This window comes from Microchirus variegatus (assembly GCF_963457635.1).
Source record: "Microchirus variegatus genome assembly, chromosome: 12".
In the NCBI taxonomy this organism is placed as follows: Eukaryota; Metazoa; Chordata; class Actinopteri; order Pleuronectiformes; family Soleidae; genus Microchirus; species Microchirus variegatus.
The window spans coordinates 10,539,347-10,564,346 of NC_139813.1; the positions used below are offsets into that span (position 1 = coordinate 10,539,347).

General features: G+C 42.0%; 1 protein-coding gene across 1 annotated transcript in view; it reads right to left on the reverse strand.

The window, feature by feature from the left end:
• The window catches only part of nrxn3b (neurexin 3b), a gene marked incomplete at both ends in the record, with an annotated part of 300,207 nt that overhangs the window by 57,921 nt on the left and 217,286 nt on the right, over positions 1 to 25,000 (reverse strand). Inside the window, one exon of the mRNA XM_083899178.1 lies at positions 23,294 to 23,475. Coding sequence (XP_083755304.1) covers positions 23,294 to 23,475 — 182 coding nt within the window. The remainder of the gene's footprint in view (positions 1 to 23,293; positions 23,476 to 25,000) is intronic.

The window sequence follows — 25,000 nt, forward strand, 5'->3', positions numbered from 1 at the left end:
TGTTGATGTTATTATTCTGATTGCTTGGTCTTTGGTGTCATATTGACTGAGAATGGTACCTTTTTTTTGGTAGGCGAGGTGTGTGATGTACATTGATGGCCCCATCGGCGAGTTTCGCAGCGTGACATTTAAACCGGTGCACAGATACCGAACTCGACATCGAACGAGGACATGCAGGAGCTAGTTTTTCTGTTCGGTTTTGTCTCAACAAGATGTCAAGCTTTGTATGAGAATAGACTGCGGGTGTTGAAGAAACACTGGTCGCAAGGGAGCGACGGAAACGGAATGGTCATTTATGAACACAAACAAAGTCATATTATTTGCTGCGTCCTTCATCTGAAAACAGGCTCTGTCAGCAATGTAATTTCAGACCAGAATGAGGGAATATTTGTGTGTATACAGCAGCAGCACAGGCCAAGACGCATTTATCCCATATCCAACTGCTGAACGACCAGATTTTTTGAGCAGAAGAATTCACTTTTGAGTCTTTTTTCTGGATGCTTCTTTGCATTTTCAGTCCTACTCCAACCTGTTTGCAGCTGTCACACCTAACTAGCATAAAGCAAATCACTTTCTGTGCACAGCATGAGAATGTCATGGGGGTGGCACGACAACACAGAGAGAGTCGCGTGACGTTGATCAGCTTAAACAGCATTGTGTGCACTTGTGACAATAGATTGAATTGTTTGTATTCAAAAGCTATGCAGTACAATTTGACATTTTTATGGAAAACTAGATGAGTAAGTAAAGAGCAACACTAATAAATACAATTACAAATAAACCCTTTGAGTGTAATTTGCCACAGAGAACACCTTCCGTCATCACATCCATCACTGCAGCTGCCTGGTATAAAGTCACAGGGTGAAATTATTTGAATAGACACAAAAGATTTCAGCTTGTTTTGAAGAGCTGCCCTCTGCATTTCACATGCTCTCCCTACCATGTCTGGGCTCATATGCAAAGCAAAGCCACACTGGTAGAAAGGGGAAGGCGCAGGGGGAGAAAAAAAAAAAAACCAAGTAGCTATTACAGTTTGCTGCACATCACAGCAGCTAACAAAGTGGATGGTAATTACATAAGCATGTGATACAGATTCATCTACTTTGGGAAACGCTGCACAGAGTTTGTTTGTTAATGAAATGAGATGAACCACGTTTGCTCCGTTGCCTTGTGTGTGGCAGCCGTAAACATCTTCGTCTTTCGACGTCTTTGAAGGCTGAGCTTGGACCACTGAGTGTGAAAGAAATGAGAGACAAAGACACAGAGGGACAGAGGGAGAGCGCGAGCGAGAGACAGCTTCTAATCCATCTGTTTATATAAACATACTATTCTGGGTATAGGCACTTCCAGGCACCAACAGACGGGCGGACGAATGTAAACACACAAACGTGCACATTCATGTGCACAAATAGACACAGGTTGTTGTTATATTTGTTTCTGTTCCAGTCCTAGTTTTATTCAATGTTGTCTCTGCACACTGCATTCAAATTAGGAGCGCTAACACCCACATGTCCAGGTACAGCTGTTAAAAGGCTAATACTAACGGCACGCATTTATAATAGGCAATGTTCTGGTCCTGCACCAGCTATGTCAGTGTTAGATTGTGGAGGGTGACGAAAGAGAAAATAGAGGGGAGAGGGCTTATTTTCCAGTCACAGGAGATGATGAGGCAGAAAAAGGGACCTCCTCTGTTCCCTGCAAGGCAATATCGGAGCCAAAACTAGTTGGACCGCTCCAAAACAAGCTGGCAGCAGAGGGGGTGGGTGGTCTGTTGCCAAGGGTAACCTGCCTGGGATCAAGGCTCTACTCTCCACCTTGGCCTACTGAGGTGACAGGGATTAAGATGGAGGGAAAGAAACGATAAGATAGAGAAAAGACGAGTGAAGACGAAAACGGACACGTGGAAAAAAAAAACATGAGAAGAGAGCGGCGGTGAGGTGAAGAGGAAAGAGAGAGCTGCAGAAAAAAACGATTAACTGAGAATAGAGTACATTAGGTGCCTCGCTCCCGACCGCGCTCCTCTTTTCTTCTTCTTCTTCTCCTTTCCATTTCTCCGTCTTTGATAGTTCACTGAAGAGGGGATTCGTTTTATTTTGATTTGAGATTCATTTCGTTTCAAATCCACCAAGTCTCTATATGATAATATCAATTTGTGGGTCACTCTGTCACTCCAAGCGGTGAAGACACCAATTGCTGCCGTTTGAACTCGCAGTACTTGCAGTGTTTAACTCAGAGCGACTGTGAGTTGATAAGAAGACAGCGAATTTCCGGGTATCTAGAAACACCTTCTCAAAGGCTATATTTGCAGTGTTCAGGTATTTGCAATACAAAGGAAATACCTGAGGCAAACCAAAGAACTCGTGTCCCTATCACAGTATGTAAATCATGTACTTAGAGGCCTCTTGCTGTGTCGTGCACTTAAACCTCAGATAGATCTAATGTAACGTATAAATGAATAGCAGGATGGACATGATGCAGCAGCAGCAGAATCAAAACTCTCCTGCAGCGACTACACACTGGGCGACATATGGCATCTCTGTGTGCATGGCTGTCAAACCAGCTTGATACTGGTCAACAGTCCAAGTCTCACTTTGCATTTATTCATTTGCAATTCATGAGCACATTCGGTGCATTCGAGCTTTGTTAAATCATGCAGAACCTCACCAAAGTCCCATGATGGCATAAACAGGTATGCTGAGATCTGATCTAAAAGAGTATATTGTATTTAAAGGGACACTGTGTAGTATTTATGGGTTTATATAACCCAAAATCCACTTTTTTATACATATTATGTGCTCCTGCATTGTCTAGTCGCTGTATAATAGTTTTTGTTTCATTTTCGAAGTGTTTCAAAAAGTCATGTAAAATAACATGGTCGCGGGCCTCGGTTGCATAGCCGCTGTTAGCAGCGAGACGCCATGTTTCTACCGGAGCCTGTAAGGACAAACCCGAGAGAACAAATCAAGCGTCGCTTTACTTGCAGCGGAAGTCCCGCCTCCACTCTCTTTACGCTTTCGTTCTGCTACGGCCGCGGTATCTCGCCCTCACCCTCACCTCACAAACCTCATCAGCTGAGGATACCGTAGCTCTCAGGGAAGGGAGGGGGTGAGCAGAGGAGCAATTCGTTGTTGTAAATTTCAGCCTCTCCTCTAGATGTCACTATAAACTACTTACGTCACCTTTAATTCATGAATAAAGCGATATGTTAAAAGAAAAAATATTGTCCCCCTCAAAAAAAAACTAAACACACAAAAACATTTTGGAGTGTTTTTTCTTAAGATAAGTCAACCTATCAGACCCCTTGCTGTTAAGCAGCGTGGGGTATCCCAGCATCTGTCTAAATGTGTCAAAGCCATTTAGCACCACTTTCATGTAACTTTTGAGACTGAGCGGTGATATAGAAAGAGGACACAAGGGAGAAAGACTGAACAACAAACAAAAGTATCCAACATTCCGGAAATAGAAAACACAGAAGAGACAGAAGAAGGGAGAAGGGAGCACTGAAATGGAGACAAGAATTCCCAGCACCTAAAATGGCTGAACAAACAGGAGGGAATCTAGGCCGTTCTGTCTCTCCCACCTCAAGGAACATTAAGGCAAGTGCCCTACTTCTTTAATGCTTTGGACACTTTCAGGGCAAGCTGTCATCAAACCGAGACTCCCGACACTATCACAGATTACCGAGTGAAAATAATCCTGCAGTAGCATGTCCTACCGACCAAATTATAGTCAATTTGAATACAAGTACAACTTATATTCCTCCATGCGTGCTTGTCCTTCCTTGTCAGTTATTCTTCATAATTATTTTTTCCTTGCTGTTTCGAAAAAGACATTATTTTTTTTTTCATGAAAATTAATTGACCCAAAAGTAATAAGGCACTAATCATTTTAAAGGCAATTTTCTTTTCCATAATATTCAACTGCTGAAAGATAAGTGCGTATCAAAGGCTCAGTAGATAGCAGTCACTGCTGCTCTCCTCTTTTTTACAATTAACACGGCTGCCTGCAGAGAAGAGGCATGAAATCTAGGTGACTGGAATGCATGAAGATGCCAATGAAATTCTGAAAAATGCCATTAACGTTAATCAGGGCCTCCAAACGATTGATTTTAGTGATGCATTTCTGCATGTTGGGAGAGCCTGCATAGTGTACACGATCAAAGATGTTTATCTAAATTTAGATTATAGAGGATCCTAATTGCATGGGTGGGAGAACTGCGATGGCTGCTGATAAACGCAGCGATGGCATGTGTGCAAACATGAGTGATGTGATGCCAAATCCTTTTCATGCTCGCCTGTATTTTCCCACATGCTAACAGAATAAATGTGTCAGCGAGAGACACATAGGCAGAGATAGGTGTGTTGGCACATCTACAGCCTGATCTCTCTTTCTATTCAGAGATGACTGCATGGCGGTTCACAGAGGGCAGGGAATAGTGTGCCACAGAAAAGTGACGAATGTATTGTCTATCTCGTGCGATGGTGGGAGGTTGCTTTTAAATGTCACAGTGACTCTCATCCTCTGTCCCAGTTCGGGGGCCTGTGTCTCAGCTCTCAAACAGGACCGCAGAAGAATGGGTTGCTGCATCAAACACAAGGTGGCGACGACGGCTCGGTGGCAGAGCAGGTCATCTTTCAAACTGGAAGGATGTGGGCTTGATTCCCCGGCTCTGCTTGACTACATGCCGATGTGTCCTTGGGCAACCCAACATTGCTCCTGACGGATGGGTCGAATGGGTATGAAAGAAAGTGTGATAGAAAACGCTCGCCACATGGATGCGCTGTGTGAATGTGTGAGTGAATGGCAAGACTGTAGTGTAAAGCAGCTTGAAACGTGCTATATCAATACAAACCATTAAAGCACACATAAACTGAAGCAAAGAAATACATTTTTTTGACATATAGGTTTTTCATTTCCTTTCCTGTGGACTTCCCTCAACTTGCTTTTACATTTTGACCAGTGTTTACTATTTTTTTTTTTTTTTTTAAAAGGCTAAGCTGCAGGAAAAGATCTAAGATGAGGTGAGTGTAAGATCAGTGTAGCCTGACACAAACTCCTATAAGAAATGCAGAGTCTTTCAAAAGCAATTTCTCCTTCGCTAATGTAGAGTGAACATGTCATACTCCAAACTTCGAAAGCCAGCGAAGAAAGAAACAAGATGCTCATGGCTAGTCCAGCCTTACCCCTTTGGAATAATTGAAAGGAGACAGATGAAGATTAAGAGAGATTTTGTTGGAGCCATTCATATTGATTTGTTGGGATCTGTGGGCACACTGGATTGACATCTGAGTGACAGGAATGCCACTAGCGGTTGTATCCATGGTTTTAAATGATCACACACACACACAACTGTTCACTCTCTGCTGGGCACAGAGTGGCGAGGCATCTTTTGTCGACCGCACTGATAGTTCATATTTTTCTGTGTGTTGTCGCGATAGACTGCATATGAAAATGGATTTGGCTTTGAAAAGTGAAGCTCAATAACTAAAATGGAAATAGCACCTAAGCCATGGTTCCATCAAGTGCAGAGTAAAATGTTATAGTATTTGACAGTCAGTTGATTGGGCGACGGAAAAACATCACTCCCTTGCAAACAGTGTAAAAATCCCATGGAAGTGGTGGCTATTCAACACCCACAGTTTATTCTCATGCAAAGCTTGACGTCTTGATAGAAACAGACACAAACCCTGCAGGAAAAGAAGAGTAGCTTTATGTCCTCCATTGTTGTCCATTGTGTTGTTGTCTGTTGTGTCGCTTTCTATGTCGTCATTATCGTTGCACCGGTACAATGTCACGCATGTGTCTCTCTGGCGCTACCATCGGGCACACTGTATCGAACCATCTACGGGGGCAACTCCAGAACAACAAAAGCAACAAAACAACTTAATTTGAAAGGAAGTCTATGAAAAATAAACCTGATGAGTTAATGGTCTCAAACTCTAGTTTCAGGTCTTCGTCCGTAGCACACGACGCTCAATTTCGTGAAGTCTGTTCCCAGTTAGAAGAACATAATCTTCATCTTCTTCAAGCTGTTTGGAAACTAAGTGCTGCCTCTTTCCCTCAGCCAGATAGGGTGGAGATTCTGGGCTGAGTCTGGCACAGTGGGTGTCTGTCACTTTCGGGCTCACTTTTGGGGCGAGTTTATCTGCCATAGAAGGCTTCCTTACATTGTCGCCCCTGAAGGGAGATTAGACACGCTGCACTGACTCTCTCTCTCCACCACGACCCACCCCCCCAAATCCCTTGTCTGGTGATCTCTCTCTCCCCAACAACATTCCCCGTCTCTAGCTGTCAATGTCTCTGTCCTCTATCTTGTCCTCGCTACCTCCACCCTCTCCTTCCCTCCTGCTATTTGTCAGAGTGCGCTCCACTGAGCCAGGACTGTGGACAGGTTACAGTATCCGGTGTGTGTGTGTGTGTGTGTGTGTGTGTGGGGTTCCACCAGGATCGGCCATGCAAGGCACAGATGGGCCTATGTGTCCACTCAGCAAAACTGCTGCCACAGGTAATAGCATAAAACTGTTTTTTTTTTTTTTTTTTTGAAATCCCTCTTTTACACTGAGTTGACAGCTAAGCTTTGATGCTTTGCATGCTGTCAATAATGCATCGTCGTCACTCTGAACATTCATCTTCAGAGGACAGTCTGTTGTGTGACAAAGGCATTCGGAGACTTGAATCGTTCAGGAGTTTTAAACATATAGCAAAACAAGCACACTGCAGGAAGACGGAAAATAATTGCGCAAAATGTCAAAGACCTGTACAATCCAAACAGCAGTTATAGTCTGGGGGGCACAAGAAGCTTAAATAAATGAAAGGAAAAACAAGTTTTTAATCTCATTCCTGCCAGCACTGCAGAAGACATTTCTCACAGTGAATTTTATAATTAGAGTGTTTCCTAACTTGTGCCAACCCCCGAGTGGCAGCATTGGCACACAAGAGGAAAAGGCCCCTTGGAGGCTTTTCCGAGCAAAAGGCATATGTAATGAGTCATGAGGTCCCTCTTCGCTCCAAATGACGTTAATTGCTGTCCAGGCAGAAGCCTGCTGAAAAAGGGCCAACACATGCACAGAGGGTGGGGCAATTTGGCACCGGAAGCACTGCGAAAAAATAGACCCAAATCTATTTTTTTTTTTTCTAAAACGTGTGGGTTACTTAACATGTGCGTTATTAGCTTTGCTGCCCACAAGAGTGAACATAATGATGAAAATCGTATGTTTAAGTGAAACTTTCTTATGAATTAGCTAACTGGTCGTAGAAGCAAAAGAAGAACACATCTTTTCTTCTTCTTTCTCAGCTTTGACCAGCCTGGCATGTTCCGACAAGAAGTGTATATGAATTAAAGATAATGTTGGAAGAATGAATTAACCATGATCTCTGCAGACTTCAAACCATCTTAATCAAAGTGGTCTTGTGAAATCCATGGGAGGGGGGACGGCTTTCACCCATGTCCATTATCTTAACGTCATCTTTGTGCTGACTCATGCCGTCATGGCCATATGCTTAGATCTTCCCTAACTGCAGGGGGATATGAGGCAAGCGTTGATTTCACACACACACGCACTCACTCTATAATGAATATGCTTATAGAGCATAAAACATTATACATCATCATAAAATTAGTATGATTTACTGGTTTGGAATAGGGACATTACACAATACTGATTATCCACATGTAAAAATGCCAGATTTTAGTCAGTGGCTTATTTAAATCTGTTGTCACTAGGTGTAAATAAAATGCATACATAGGAAAAGGAGGATAAGGATCTATTTTCATTCACTTGGTAACAACTTCACAAATACAGTTTGTTTCTCATGTGATAATGTAGTGATGACTGCAGAGTTATTATGTGTCAGTACATCAACGTGCCACCGCGGGATGGGCTCTAATTACTTCTGCAAAGGAGCTTATGTTTTCAGCCGTATTTGTCTGTTGTTGATTTGCCTGTCTGTTTGATTTATGATCATCTTAACTAAAAAAAAAAAAAGTAAAGATGATTTTGGATTACATTTTCTGAAGAAGTAGGTTATGGCCCAAGGATGAGATTATTTGTATTCTGTGGGAAACTAAGTGGCCTTGCTGGAGGTTTGTGCTCCCTGAGTGCGAAGTGTATCCACTTAACCCCTTAAGACTGCTACACTGACAAAGTTGCACTGACACTACAGTATATCGTTTGTTCATTCCTTTGCACCCGAACCTGAAATTGGAAAAGATCAAGTGGCAATTGATTGATTTGCATCTGAACTGTTTTGGTGCCATAACCTTTGCCATGTGCCATGCTTTATCGTCTTTTACCTTTAAATAGTAACATATTTTACAAAGTGGTAGAGCTTCGATCGGGCCCAAAAAAATCAAGCCTGACCTGACCCGGCCCGACACATTAACTGCAATTACGAGCCCGAGCCTGACTTAAACCGGACATTTTTTTTTTAAATACGTGAGCCGTAAATGTACACGTACGTCCACGTCCTCCCCACAACAGGAGGTTGTTGTACCTGCTGCCACAGTCTAATTTACAACAATAACAGAGCCGCTGAGATCCGTTTCCATGAACGCATATGTTGCTAATGACGATACACTTCCTGGTTTTTAAATGATGTGTTCACGGCCGCAGGTTTTTACACCCGCCCCGGCCCGAGGATAGTGGCAGGAAATTTCGGCCCGACCCGGCTCGGGCAGAGAATATAAACTCTGCAAAGTGGACATCATTTTCCATTACAAAAAAATCTGTAACTAGTGATAGAGACCATCAACTCCTCAGGAAATTGTTTACGGACATTGTAAATCAATTGAGACATAGGCTTTTCCCATAGACATCTGTACAAATGGAGTTCTATTTGCAACCAGCAGAGTTGCCCCCTGGTGGCTATATACACATTGGGCTCGCTCCAGTAAATTGGAAAACTGTGTTTACTTATAACACAAGGCCTAAGGTTTAGAGGAGCTGAGATGTGTCCTGACTCTACACTTCCAACTCATGACAACTGAACCATGCAGCAGTAAACACTGTGGCCATTCTCCCTTTATATTGCATTCTGTGGATCGGCTGCGATTTTAACCAACACCAGATACCAAAACTGCTCTTTTGAGATACTCCTAAAACAGGTACCCTGGAGTTGGAAAGCAGAAAACAATTACCCGGAACACAGTGAGACTCAGGGATTGATTAAAAGTAATCGTGCTAAGCACCAAAGTCGATTCTTCCACCCGTTTTATTATGATTTAACTGCTGATCCCGAAACCTGAAGACCATCTACCAAACTCACACTCATGTATACACAGCTCACAGACACATTAAGTATGTCATCAGGTTGAAAAGGTCATAACCTTATTGGTCGACTTTGGGCGCCCAATCAAACTGGAATCTATCGGGGTCTGTGGCCTCGTTAGTGGTTTGCTATGACCTTACTGGAAATGTGGTCTCTCGCTCTGTGTGTGTGTGTGTGTGTGTGTGTGTGTGTGTGTGTTCATGCTGGGGTACAAAGGGAGCGCTTCGCAGAACTGGAACTCAAACTAAAAATAGATAATACAACTTTTTTTTTTTTCTCCACAATAGAGCGAGAGAGAGGAAATGGCTGAGGGCAGTGGAGGAGCAGAACAAGATATGTGGAGATGGAGGACTTGGCTGTCACGTCCTTGGCCATCTGCCCTGTACCGCCGCCTGCCCAGAACGTTTGAGGATCAATAAAACTGTGAGATACTTTCTATAACCTTCAGTGATTCAGTGCTCATAATAATTCTATACAAGAGCCGTCCAGAAGGAAATATCTTTTTTCCTTATAGATTGGTTTTCTGATGATCCAAGCTTCATAAAAAAAGTGATATAGTCTCCTTTTGTCTCCCTGTCAGTAGAGCTTTGTCAGGGTGGAAGTCAATAATGGGAGGATTAAATAAATACAAAATGCACAGGTACTCACTTTCACATTTTCACTCCATTTGTGAAGGAGCCTCGCACTCAAATTTGATCCTGTCATTTTTTTTTTTTTTTATCAGTGAGAGAGCCAGAGAGAGAGAAAAAAACAACTTACTGCTATTTTATTTCATTCTTTTTTTTTTTTTTTTTACATGCAGGAGCTTAATCTGCCATGAATACATTTGGAGTGTGTGTACATGTGTGTGTATGTGTGTGTGAGTGAGCCAATCTGCCACACAGAATTTTTTTTTCTTGGCTTCTTTCTGCTAGATTTATTTTCTAATGTCGACGTTTATCACTTCAGCAGATTCTCAATCCATCATTCCCCTTCTTGTCGATAATCCAAGAGGGGGGTTCATTTGCTAAAATGTGAATCTCTTTCTTTTACCCCCCTCTCTCTCTCTCTCTTCGTCTCTGTCTTCTTACCTCTCATTTTGCTTTTTTTCTCACACCTGAACTACCAGAGAAGTGGAGTGTGGCTGTAACAGGGAATGTTTGTGCCTCGCGTGAGGATTTAGGAGTGGTCTTTTGAGCTGAGATGGCACCTGGCCTTCTGTGTGAGATACACCTCAATCGATTCCACATCCCACTGATCTTTCATTAGACGCTCGTCACAAGCTGTCCAACTCATCACTCAAACACATGTAGCATAACGTCTGGAGCTGGGTAAATAGAGGAAATTGTAAAATGATGCTGTTGCTGACTGAAGTGAGGCGCATTTTGATCTCAGAGAGCATCTGTCTTTTTCGAAGAGAGTGCAGCTACTTAAAGACCGAGTTATGTGTCATTGGGCCTAAAGTGTGATATGAAATGATATGATTGATATGTTTCACATCTCTACCAGCAGCTCAGAGGGAAACACTTGGCTTTTGAGCAGCTAAATTATGGGAGTTAAAAAAAACAACATCATTAATGCGTTGGTTGTAAAACAAACAAACACAGACTTGCTGAAAAATGCTACATTAAAGGTGCTTTATGTTAGAAATGTATTATATTCAGACATAAAATCATCATGATGAGTCATCAGAGATTAAGGGAATGCTAAATTGTAATCTTGGCTTCATTGTTAACACAGGCAGTGTATTCGTGTATTTGTAGTGCCACCCACTGACTCGCTGCCACCCAATCAATGAAGCAGCTCATAGAACATCACAGGACGGTGCATGTACGAGCATTGGAAGTACTGAATGACACCACATCTAAAAGGACTTGGTACCCCTCTGAAAAACGTCTCAACCAAAGGAGAAGAAAAACTGCAGTGGAGAAATGACGTTGTAGTACGATAAACACGTCATAACTGATTCAGACCTGGTTTGCTCCTGGTCTCTCTCTTCTGCATCTACCTCGCCTCCCTCTTTCCCATCCTTTCCCCCCTGTCCCCCAGCTCTCCTCTGCCCCCCCATTTTTCATTTCACCCCAACCGGTCGAGGCAGCTGGCCGCACATGTTTGAGTCGGGTTCTGTCAAAGATTTCCTTCTTTTTTTTTTGCACTGATGCCTATAGTGTTTTCTCATTCGTGAATTGTTGAGTTTCTCTTCTCTGTAAACAATTGTAAAGGTTTCTGCGTTACCGTGTACAGCGTCTTGTCATAATGTATGCTGTGATTTGTTGTGATCTACAAATGAATGTGTTGGTTGAATGTGGATACTTGAATGTGAATGTGTTTCCTGACAGGGAAGAAAAAACCCGCCAGCGTCGGCTAAAAATGTTATTTTTACAGCCTATTATTGTCGCCTTGTCGTCGTTTCTTTTTCCTGTGATAATTCTCGGCCGCTGCATTGAGTAGACACTCAATCTCCACGTGTTGCTGATGCATTAAAATGAGCGTTATAGCTTCTTCTATTTATAAAAATAAAACTCTATGGGCCTGATTTACTAAGATTCCAAATAGAGAGCGCTAAATTGCTTGCGCGAGCAGAAAGACTGCGCCTGTTACTGGATTACGTTTTGCGGGGTGAACTACTAAGATTGCGGCCGCAATTGACTACAGGCGCAGAAGTGGTTTAAGACCGCCCTATTTAAATGAGGATTTTGCGCTAGTCAAGAGTTGTCAACATGGCGAGAGAGCAGACTCAACGGAAGCGCAGAATTAAATGTGAAGCCATGAACAGAAAGTGACGTTCTGCGATGAGCAGATAACTGGGACCGAGAGTAGATCAGGTTAGAGCTGGACCCGTTAAGGTAAATCGGGATTCCCCGTTCCTCCGGTCTTAACCGGGGAACATAGGTACGACCTCCTTGAACCACAAACTGCAGACCAAGGTAAGCCCATACCAGTACAAACATGCATTTCTCCTCTGGATATCTATATTTAATTTATTCAGATATACCGAATAAGAAATGAATGTGCGTCATCTGTGAACGCGTAGTTGAACATGCTCTGGAAAAGCGTAATTTCCTGATTTACAAATATAATATAACTATAAATAACCGCAGCCATGTGCGCGCACACCGCTGTGCCAGTTAAGACCTGCCTTTCAAACGTGCTAAATATAGACGCAAAAATAAACACCGCAATCAGTTTCAGGTTTGATAAATCACTTTGCGCGTGCTCAAATAACATATTTACATTTTCTCCTCCCATCACACGCAAAATAGCGTGTAAACGCCCCATATTGCATATGCATTAAGGCAAGAACGCTAAATGGGTTGCGAGTGCTATTTTGCGCGTCTTTCACTCGTTGCGCCCTGTTAGTAGATCAGCATCAACGCTAATCTGCGTGTGCAATCCAGTTTGCACATGTTTTTGCACGCACAAAGCTTTAGTAAATCAGGCCCTATGTGTTTCATGTGTATGTGCATTAACACAGTGTTATGCCAGATATGCGTGCAGAATCTTATTTTTGTATTTCAGAAAATCTGGCAACCTACTTCTGCATTTTTTTGTATTGGGATTGCAGAAGCCATTCTAAACTCCAAAGATCCCTGTATACATGTTTTACATATTATATCACCTTAAAGGTGATTCTTCCTTGTTTGACTCGACTCGACTACCAGTGATGGGTGGAATGTCAAATGGGCCAGCTGGACACAGGACAGGACCACACATCTGGACGATGAGAGTGCGCTCTCATTTCCTTTTTTTTTGAAAGAAATAGAGCCTCGTTGTGAGGCTGCAAATGACTACAAAGAGATGAGAAAATACACAGAGAACAAAAAAAACAATAACAATGAAGTTCAAAACAACTATAAACTATATGTGAGACAAACAGAAACGAATCCAACGTGACTAGAGAGATGGAAAATCACCACAAATTAAAACAGAATGCAACAACAAAGAGGTCATAAAACTGCCGGAGATACAAAAAAAGGGGCCACAAAATGACACAAAATGACTGCAAAGAGATGAAACATCACATCAAAGAGACAATGAATGACCGCATTTCCTTTCTCTTTGATGATAACAACGGCATAATCTGTCCCTACATTATGCATAGTAATTTGATATATTGTTAAGATAAAATTATTGATAAGAGCAGCATAAAAGAAAACCACAGCTTGTATTAAAAAAAAAAAAAAAAAAAAAAAAAGACAGGAAAGCAGAATGATAACTGATACGTTTTGCTCCTTTTTTAAACAGAGCTGCTGAGAAGACGACCCTTCATAATGTCACCTCTGCTTGTTGGATTTTAAATAGCTTGCTGCCGTTTTAGAATGAGACGCCGCCTGACATGTAACACAACAGGATGAGCGTCTATCTTGCCAGGCCAGCTGCTCCTTCTACTGTACGTCATATTGTCCCCGGTTTCCCACTGCATTAGATGTAATATTGCAAGATATTTTCTCCAGATATAGAATCAAGAAAGGATTCTAGAAAATCTGTCATGGTTAAGTGATATATATTTCAACATTTCTATCAGTATAGGCTACCAATTCGACAGCTGACTTTTATATCAATGAAAGTATAATCAATTAATGCTTTTTCTATCTTTCATATTGAAATAAGGTGAATAAGCACCGCAAGAAAGAAAACTAAGTAGGCTTACGTCATAATATTTTTTTAAAATAAAGCACTTCAGATGCACATGAATGTAATATATTCAAAATTAAATTAACCTTTTTTCCCTTTTTTGTCTAAAACTCTCTGCTCCTGTTTTAATCCAATCTCTGTTTTTGTGAAGTGAAGTTACTTTTCTCTTCTTATCAGTTTATTCTCCGCCCCCCCCTCTTGTCTCTCCTTGGAGTGTTTCTCTCGCTCACTGACTGTATTAAACGCTAAACCAAAATTCACAGACATGACTGTGGTGTCCTGTGGCAATTTACAGCGCACGTACATTAGGCTGCATTTCCTTGACCTCGAGTGCCAAAGAGGCTCAAAAAGTTACGCTCCATCAAACTGCGGCAATTATCAATGATTGACGGAAATATAATGTGATATCCCACAATCCTAGTTTTTGTTCACAGTAACAGAATGCATCATTTCAGAGAAGTGCAAAGTTTTGAAGATACACATTCTGTTTTCAACTCTGAATAAACCTTGACCTCAACACAGCGCTTAAGGAGAGGTTTGCTTCTTTTTTTTTTTTTCATTTTGCAGCCGAATTCAGATAAACTGACTGACGGGTCGCCGACTTTCAATTACGCCTGTGTAACTGTGGAAGTACAGAGGAGAAAGGGGGAAGTACTGTAAGAGAGGGTTGAAAAGGAGTGAGAGATAAGTGGGAGAGAGCAGGTTGTGGGGGTGGGTGGTGTTAGTAGTGTCAAAGTGAGACAGAACAGGCAACACATCATTTGGAATTCACAGCCAATGTGCTCGTGTGCTGAGACCCATGTGAGCCAAGTTTGTCTCTGATCCTGCTCAGAATTCACAAATACCCGCATCTCTCCATCCCCCCCCTCCTCAACTCTTTTCCTCTCACCACCTCTTCTTATTCTCCCCCTCCTCTTTTTCATTCAGCCTCTTGTATTTATTCTACTACTTTTGGATGTACACAATGCTCTACGCCGTCTCTTTCATCTCCTCCCTCTGTCTCTTCATCACGCGGGAAAAATGGGATCCATGTCCTTTTTCGAGAAGCTGTGAAAACACGAGCATCTCCCTCGGGAGGGGCTGTCAGAGAGAGCAAAGACGGGAGAAGGAGGCGCACTTGTTTGTTTCCCCATTGAATTTTTCATCTTAATCCATGAAATATACATTGCCGAGGCCGGGGCTGAGGCCAGGGACCGCATGGGCACATTGTAATAATGTTACTCTGTTTGTCCAGCTTGAGCAGTTATTACTTGTTGTTATACTCTCCGGCAACAGGGGCGAGAAGATGATCGGATGTGTGCGTAGATATATATGAGTGTGTCAGAGAGGGCACTGCTACACGATCCCCACATCCCGCAACACCCCTCCTCCCGAGATGCCTTTGGTTGACATGACTGACAGGCAGATGTCCCCGCAGAGCCCTCGTATCATGTATATCGAAGTGTCAATGCCAGTGTACCATGGTGTGAAATTGTTGAATGAGCCTGTGACAATGTGTGTGTGTGTGTGTGTTTGTATATATAGGTACATGACTGTTGCATCGAGTGAGAAAATAAGAGTGAGTGTGAGAGCCACAAGAGTCCGTGTTCCTGCGGCACATGTGTTTGTGTTTATCCATGCACATGTGCTCATTAGACACAAGAAGGCTTTTGGTGTAATGTGCATTTAAGTGTGTCTGTGCCTGTGTTTTCTATCAGTGTGAAGGTGCCTGCTGAGGTTTTCCATAATTAATAACCACATACACCCAAACGCTCAACCTCTGTCTTGATTATTCTCTGTCATTTCACAAATGGCAGTGACATTACAAAACCAGAGGCGTGAATACTAAGTCAAAATCAACACTTAAGCTCGTGTTGGTTTTTTTTTTCTCTTGTAACATTCAATATCCTTTGGCTATAAAGTTGACAGTTCATTAATTTTTGTGAGCAACAATTTTACTCTAAACCTTCAATTTTCCTGGGGTTAGTTCACGATCACACGTTGTTTTTAAAGCAAATCCTAGAACTCTGACAAAACAAGTGAGCTTGTTAGTCATAATACTCATTAAAACAATAAGTTGTGTGGAGAATGTCCTCTTCTATAAAAACAAGTCAAACTTCAACATGTCGCCTACTAATACCAGGTTCACAGCATTTGTTTTTGGTAAATAATTACATTCATTTTGTCCTTGGCCACCAGCTGGGATTGGCACCCTAATAATAAAAAAAAATAATAGAAAAAAAGGTAATAAAAGATCATGAATGAATGAATTTTGTTTGTCAAGTAAAACAAAATAAAGCATTATTATAAATTAAGGCACGCCCTGCATTATTAGCCTGTCCTTTGGCCATGTCTTGTTGAAAGACAATAAGTCCTGGGATATTTCTGTTTAAAGCCCAATTTAAAGCGTAAAGTGTCTTCACGCAGGAGGACTCTTTAAGAGCCCTCTTAAAAAAAAAATGTGTGCAGTCGTAGACGACACAGAGGCTCTGCGACAGGCTCTGCGTCGTCTACGACTGCAAACAATATTTTTTAAGTGTCGGTCACGCTGTCAAGGGACAATGGAGACGGCAAGAGCTGCGATTGGTCCTCAGGACAGGCCGAGCAGAGCTGCTCTGTGCCGGCTCAGATGCGGAGCTGATCACCGCCGACAACGTCGCTGCCAAACTATAAATACGTCATATCTTAGAACACAAACCACATGTTTAGACTCTAAATGGCAAATTTTTCGCCTCAAATTATCTTAAAACTGCGTTCCGTGACACAGAAAAGTGAGAAACGGCCACTGTTTCAACAACAACAGTCTTTCTCTCTCTTTCTCTCTCGGACGCCATTGCTCACTGTAGCCAAAAGCACAACAACCTTGCGCAGCGACCCCTACTGATCGGGCGGGAAATTGCAGCGCGTATCCGTCCACGACGCAGAAGTATGAAGGCTCGAGGGGTCTCCGTGGTGACGCAGTCGGATAACGCATTACGCAGTCGGAGAAGTATAATGTGGCCTTAACTCTCTTCATATACACTCATACAAGGGGTATATTCCTGTATAAAACAGACATACATAAATAGTAGGTCAGGTTGTGATTTGGTCAGTGTCAATGGGGAATTCAGTGTTTCTGTAATCTTTACAAACTCATCCAGACAGATGGACAGTCAACTTCCAAACTTCACGACACTATGGCTATGCTTCCAGTCCACTGTCACCCCAGAGAGAACGTAACAAGTCACGCCAACTTTTCTGTGGTAAAAAAGTGGTCGCTCACAAAATTATTTAAACCTGTATTTGCTCCTGCTGCGATAGTGAGATCTCTCCTGCGAGAGAGCTGTTGCAATGACTCGTGTAGCTCATTGTGACAATCAAAGACATAAGATTTGACCATTTCAGTAGGGAAAAGCACAGGTTCAAATTCAAGAAAAGTACTTAGTATTGACTGATAACTTGAGGGGTAATGGAATCTGTATTCACACAGCAAAAGTTGGATTTGTGCATTCGTTGGATATCTGGTACTTGTATTGTCTGCTGTGCTAGTGTGCATAATTCAAATATGGGAACTTTGCAAATGCAGAGTTGCTGGTTTGGAGCAGGAGTGTCAAACAGCACATTTGTTTGCCCTGAGGGTAAACTAAAATAACATATTTATCCAATTATCTCAGAATCAAAGGCAGGCCAGACTCTAAAGATAATCTTTATTGTCTGTAAACTGTAACCTCCTTCAAGTGCTCACACATCAACCATAACAACACATATAAACAAACATGTATCGGACTCCTCACGCTCATCCTAGTGTTTGCCAGCTTTGAAAGCAAAAGCTTACTGTAGCGTGTAACACTTTACCTTCCACACATATGTGCACACACCATCTGGTGCCTAGAATAGCCTTTCAGCTCAGCCCGCTGTGAAAACTCAACCTATGATCTGGTATTATATATTTTCACCTCATACGAAGCAACCTGTGCTCGTGTGAGTTATTTCCTTATAGTAAAAAATGTTCATTTGTTTCCTAGTTTAAATAACGGTATGCTGTGTCACCTGAAAAATCTAAATCATTAAGCAGTGGAGATAAAAAAAAAAAAAAAAGACCGCTGCTGTTTGCACTCAGAGAAAACATATGCATCATCAAAGTTACAGTAATGCAGACTCCATGTATTGCATGTGGCTGGTTGTGAAAACATATTTCCCCAGGTTTTTATTTCCACGGGGAAAATCTAATGTGGGAAGTAAGGAAATACAAAGTCAAATAAGACGCTGTAATGTTATCAGAGGCCATGAGCCATAACCATGATAATATCTATCTTTCCCTGCCGAGGTGCCGGGTAACTTGATAGAAGCAATACTTTGCCGGCCATATATGCGCTCATGCACACAGGTGCACATCAAGCATCTTATATTAGCTCTGTCAGAAGGAGAGGGAGTCGGAGCAGTGGGGAACAGACACAGTTAGCCATAAATACATTGACACAAAAGATGGAAGGATGGTGAGGGACAGAAAGAGAGCGAAGACGGGAATGAATAATACATATGTACCCCTGCATTAATACATTAAATATACATGCATCGGTGTAGGTATAAATGTTACGTATGTACGGATGATGGGAAAAGGATACAGCATATATGCAATTCAACATTTATCATCTACAGGCACTTAATTCCGCACCTTACGTCTGAATGTCTACATTAGGGTTTTCAATTATCCGGCGGCTGCCTCTCTCCTCTCTGCGTATCAGGATGAAGAGGAATCTGAAGTGGGTAATGGAAGTACGATGTGCCATCGCTGCATTTCGAAACCCTAAGCCCGATTTGGCTGTGGACGCATGTTTTGAAAGGAGGTGCTAAGAATCTAAATTACTTCCAGTGTTGGAGGGCAAAGTGTAAAAAAAAAAGTGTTTTGTACATGTGCTGGGTTAGGCGACATATCTGGATGATCTATCCATCCTGCCGGTAGAAGTTTTATGAAGACTGTTAATATTACATCTGAGAAGTACATTTTTATTTCCTTATAAACCTCAAGTGCACGCGGTAAAAAAAATGTGGCCACGACAGTGGTTTATGAGAATATTTAAAGCCTTTTAAGATCTCCCTAAATAACTAAAATTGAAACTCAAATAATCCTGGCTGCACCACAAATGTTAAAAGCAACAACAAGGGTTTAACTGTTCCAACAAAAGCAGCTTGGATTCTAGACACGATGAATAAGTAATTTTCAATTTATCATCTTTATCCCTATTCTGGTTATTGGAGTTTTCAGTTGTGATGATGTCTGAAGTGCAGCATATTTTTCAGTTACAAAGAATGTGTTGCACCGCTTGCAGAGTCTTTATCTTGTTAGGTGTTTTTTGCTGTGATTTTTTTTCCCCCCCACCACCTTAATTGGAAACCAAACGAGCTGCCAGACACAAAACTCGATGGAGCGTTTTGCAATCTCTGTTTTGCCTGATTCCAACTCGTCACAATTCGACATCTCGAGAAAAGTGAGTTTGTCTGTGCTGACGATGGGGGAGCCACGGTGAACTGCGATAGACCTCATCCACACTCTGCACTGGAGCGTTCAAACAATGCAGAGGTGGGGGGGGGGGGGAGAAGATGGAGTCTGGTGGCTGATGCACATACTGTGTTACAGTGACGTGATGTGATCGAGCACAGCTCAGCACTCGTGTCGCACTTCTTGTATCTCTCTCCTCTCCATCTGAAAAGCAGTCTGATTTGTATGTTCGGTCTACACATACAGTAATGTACGTATGTCTTAACCTTCAGATTGATATTGGATGATATCCCGGGAGTTTTTACAAAACAGATGATCCTGCTTTTCCTTAAGTATCAATATTTTTGCAGATTTGAAATATTGATGTTATTGAAATTGTACCATCATGTATCCTTAACTGTGTTTCTATCCAACTATATTCATGTTTTTTTTTTAAGGTATGCAAGAACTGTTCCCCTAGGTACTCTATATGGTAGTCAGCATCGGGTCACCATGGTAACCATTTTAGCTCTCTTTGGGCTACAGCATTATGTAGGACACAGTTGCCCTATAAAGCATACATCAAATTTGATGTAAACTGAAAGCATTTCACATTATTCTAATATTTCAAATTCATCATTACTATTCGGAAGGACATCGGAAGGACATCAATTGTGAAGTAATTCCTCTCACTGTGTGCATATTTGTGCATTAAATCTTGGCTAATCTTCACCTGCAGTCAACTACACTCCCTGGCGAGAGGCTGGATGAGTCACGATCGGCACATTTAGCCCTCGGCTTAGACTTTTGCCGTCATGGATTTAAGCTTACACACACACGAACACACAAACACACACGGATTCTAATCACTGCAGTGCTGCCAGAAGCCCCTCTTTTGACTCATCTTTCAGTAAAATGTCACCTGTGACTCAAACATCTTTGGTATTTGTTTTCCACACAGCTTTAAGTTCACATCTTAGCATTAGATTGCTTTTTTAAATGTCTGCCGACTACTCTGATTTCCAATCTGCATTCAGACATTTTAAGAACTTGTAAATTAAATACCAGCAAGAGCAAAAAAAAAAAGGAAAAGTGCTCACCTTACCGCAGACTAATACAAATTTGCCCCTCAGTTTTCGAACCAAGCATGCAGTTGTTCTTAGCAGTTAAAAGGTAAACACTACAATCAGCATTTTAATTCATGATTGCCAAACAAGCCGTAAGCTAATCACAGCGAGGAAGGAGAGCAGATAATGAAGAATGCAAAAGAGGGAAAACCAAGGAGGGAGCTGGTGATTAGGTTTTGCCTCTGTCTGCATATCTTGGTGCTCTGCACCCAACGAATATCTGAGTGTAAAAACTGCAGAGGTGATTTCCCTTTCTTTTGTCTCTTCCGCCTCATGTATTCAGCTGCTTACGACATCATTGCGTGCTGATTGTGGAGCAGTGACCTAATAACTGCTAAAGGCCAAGGTAATGGCCCAGAGCCTGATGAGACCTTTGGTTAGACAATCAACACATGCAATGCCTTTAACCTTTTCGTCCGGGTTCATCACTTGATGTTAAAAATTGACATGCGATCATTAGCATTTAGTATCTAATGACATTTCAGTGATGTCTGGAAACACTTCTACTTCAAAAGACACGCATTTCAACTTGCAAAGGCAACTAACAATACATTTTTGGGAAAAAAACAGCAGCCTCAGGATGACTTTTGGAGTGTTTTACACTTTAAGCCTATAATTATTGTTAATGATAAAGGAAACCCACTTTTTTTCTGTCTGTACACCCTTGGCTGTCAGTAAGTCATTTGAAATAGCAATGAATTAGCAGTGGGATATAAACCATAGAGCAAGAATAAAAACATTTTTAAAAAAGAAAAACACCCCCCCCCCCCACACACACACACTGTACGAAACAAGCTGCTTCTCTGAATAAACTGGCAAATCTTCCACTTGCTTTAGACTAATAATAAATTCATTAGCACCACGAGGCTTGAGGAATGAAGACATTCACCGCCCAACACTCACAGCTAAAATTATAAGAGATACCCTGCTTGGCGAGCTTTGCTGTGGTATGTAAAAAGCAGCATTAAACATGCATCCCTTCCTCACTCTCTTACAGGTTTCTGCAATTACTCAGTCGGTTAGAAACATGCAGCGAGGCTTTGCCCCTCCCTACACCGCTGGCTACTGTACATCTTTATAATTTCCCTCAATCAATGCCTTTGCACTTCCTCGTTTTCTGACATGCACACACTCACTTCATCTCTCTGTAATGTAAAGGCAGCTCAGAAGCACTTGCTGCTGCTGGCCCTCATTTTTGCAGAGCAGATGGCTGCATTCCTGCACCACATGGTCTGCACTCTGGAGATGAAGGGAGCTCTTTAAGAAGAAAAAGACTTTCAATCTGCTTTCGCAACTGTAGCTCCTCCTCCTCCTCATCATCAGATATTTTTTTTTTTGGCACATGGCATCGGCAGCCTCTCTCCCACCATCACCACCACCTTGACACACACCTCCCCTGCACGTGACTTGACGCCCTGCATTCATCTAGCTGCGGTTGATGATAATGTAAATACTTAATGCTTATGTAAACGAGTCAAACCCAAGGTCGCACAAGTGAGATTATTAAGATGCACAGTCGACTGGCCAAGAATTCAAACTCCCACCCCCACACCCCCTGGTTTCTACCATTTCTCTCCCAACATGTGGGGACACACTGCATATGTATGGAGAGACACATTCAATTATTCATACAGGGAGTCAGTTTGGATGTGTTTGGGAGTCTGGAAGAAGATGGCCAGCAGGGACGAGGGAGTATAAGGAAATCAGCTTTTTTCCCATTCTGACTAGATCTGCACCATTTGTATATTTTAGTTTAAAGCATTCGGTAGATTTGGTTTGAAGACCGTAATACAACAACCATAAAAGTGAAATGTGTAAGAGTTGTATATCTAATGGTGAGACCGCAGGCTGTAACGGAGAACGACCAGAAAGATCATTCTATTCTATCTATTTGTGGAATAAATTTCCACTTTAAAATGAAAAAAAACATATATATTCCAATTTGGGATAATCTAAAAACTTGGCAGTGCAGGATGGCAGCCTCTGTAAAGTGCATGTCAAGTACATAAAGGCTTATATTTGGGTTACAAAAAGCAAACATTATTGTGTTTGTGAGAGATTGTGGTTGTAAAGCTTTTCCGCTATACGGTTCCAGCACGACTCGGCACAGCAAGGCACTCTAGTACCTCTTCGATGTGGGCGGAGTCAACTGCCATGCTGTTGTTTTATGGGTCAGACACCACGCTCATGACTCTTCCAGTGCCGACTCTCTGCCAACCAGTGGCCAACAGTCTGTCGACGGCACAAATAGTATTGGCTCAGCTCGCTTGGAACCTCGCCAGAGCAGGTCATAAAAAAAGTACCAGGTTACCAGGTGCTATCCCCTAATGGAAAGCAAAAACAACGAGTCGAGTCGAGCTGTGCCAAGTCGAGTTGTGCTGGAGCTGTATAGTGGAAAAGTGCCAATAGACAGCAAGAACAAAGCTTTAACTGAAGCAACAAAATGCAACCTTTTTTAACCTTAAAATAGCAGCATATGGAGAATCTTTAACTCCCGCTCTGCACCTAAACTCCTCTCCTTGCACAATGTAAATTTGATGAGTGGGTAGGAACGTGGTGAGAAGTGTGTGAATTAGAATGAGTCACCGACTCAAACTGCCAGAATCAACTTCAAGAGTAAAAATGAACTGATCTGGTTAAAAACAACAACAAAACGTTTTTTTTTAACAATCTGCTTCAGCATGGTGTGTTTGCAAAAGCTACAGCATGTCCAGCCAACATTACATACTTTTGATTTACATGAATGTGGTAGATACTGTACATGAGTAGCTCGAAATCAAGTACTTTTCAAGTGACTTTAGAATGAGTGAGCGAATTTGAAGAGGAAACGGTCATTGTTGCTACTTACAATGTGAAGCATGATGAAGTCACCCAGACGTGGAGCGCTGTCGATGCGGACAAGAATGCCGTCCTTGATGGTGGTGCTGAAGCCCACTGCCAGACGGTCTGTCCGCGTGCTCGGCCGCTCGTTGTTGGGCCACGTGTATGTGATCAGTCCTCCTCCTTTACCGAAGATGTAGGTGGTGCCAGCTGTGGAAACACAAGATAAGGATAAAGATTAAAAAAAAAAAAAAGTTTTTCTTGTTTGAAAAATAGAAGCAGATAGTAAGAGGTAAGGTTAAATTCAAGTTTGTCATATACAAATGTAGTCTAACTAGACACTAGGGAGCAACGTGTTGTCACTTTTCTGACAAAAACTGGATCCAAAGTACATTTATTAGGTGTGAGGTATATTGTCCCTCACAGAAACACCTTGCCAAGGCTCCACTGTAATTGTGTTGAGTTCTATTTTAGGGTTTTAATGGTATTCAGCCACCACCATCTTTTGGGTAAAAGTCAGTGGCTCCCCTGGCGCCATTCTATGACTTATCCCGCTCTTAAATATAGCCCCTTTCCAGGGAATAACAGCCAGTATGAGCAGAACCGGATAAGTCTCCCAATCCTCATGTATTATATATGAGACCTGCAACCAAAGAACAAAGGCTGGCACAAGAAAGGAGAGAAGGGGGAGCAAGGAAAAAAAAAAAAAATAATCGAAGAACTTTCGTCAGGTTTAATTTGACAAATGCAGTGAAGGGAAAAAAAATGGCTTCATGTGGTACCAGTGGGGGAAATATTTCACTGGAATTAAAAATGTATTACATAACCCACTATCCAGATTTGTGTCAGATTAGAAGGTCTGATTGGATCAGGTTTGGCTCTCAGCCACACAACATGGAAGTTGAATTTATTTTTCCCATCATCACATGGAGTGAAAAATATTCAATTCCAACTTCTTAATGTTCCCCAAGGTGTGTCAGACATGAAGCACAGAATCCTTGAACTGCTTAGCCATCTCATCCACATTTAGACAAAGATAATCAAGAGATCAAAGGCATTAGACCTACAACAGAGAGACGAGGGGTTGAATCAATATGGGGAGAAGGAAACAGACTCCTGTGTGTGGACTAAGGATAGTGAAAATAATTTGGCTCTCCTCAGTGGCTGACAGTAGATTGCTAATGAAGTCTCTGAGTTCTTCCAATTTAGTTTATTTATTTCTGATTCGTTCATCCCCTGCATCCTTCCCTGTCACATTTCCCAGTCACTTCTTCTTAAAGTCACCTGAACATCTGTTTGGCCTTGTGATAGGTGCCCAGCTGTCTCAATGTTTCCCTATGAAGAGGCCAACAATCTGCTCTGTGGTTCCTAAAACCATGGGGACGGCAAGAACATATGGAAGAGACAGAGAGAGAGAGTAAGGCAGCAGGAGAGACTTTATCGACCAGTGTGTCTCTATTTGCCTTCAAGCTCTCAAATGGGTCTGCATTCCACAGTCCTCAGGTGTCAGCATTACAAACCATCATCAAAGCTTGTTTATTATACATAAACATATCCAAGCAAGTGAACCATCCCAGGCTTTAAAAAAACACAGCTTCAGCAGCTTTTCATAGCCAATTTTTAAATGAGCCATTACAGTGGTATCTCATACCATACCTATGCTGATGATATCGCCGCATTGCTCTTTTGAATGTGATGACTTACACCAGGGGTTCTCAAAGTTTTGATACCTGAG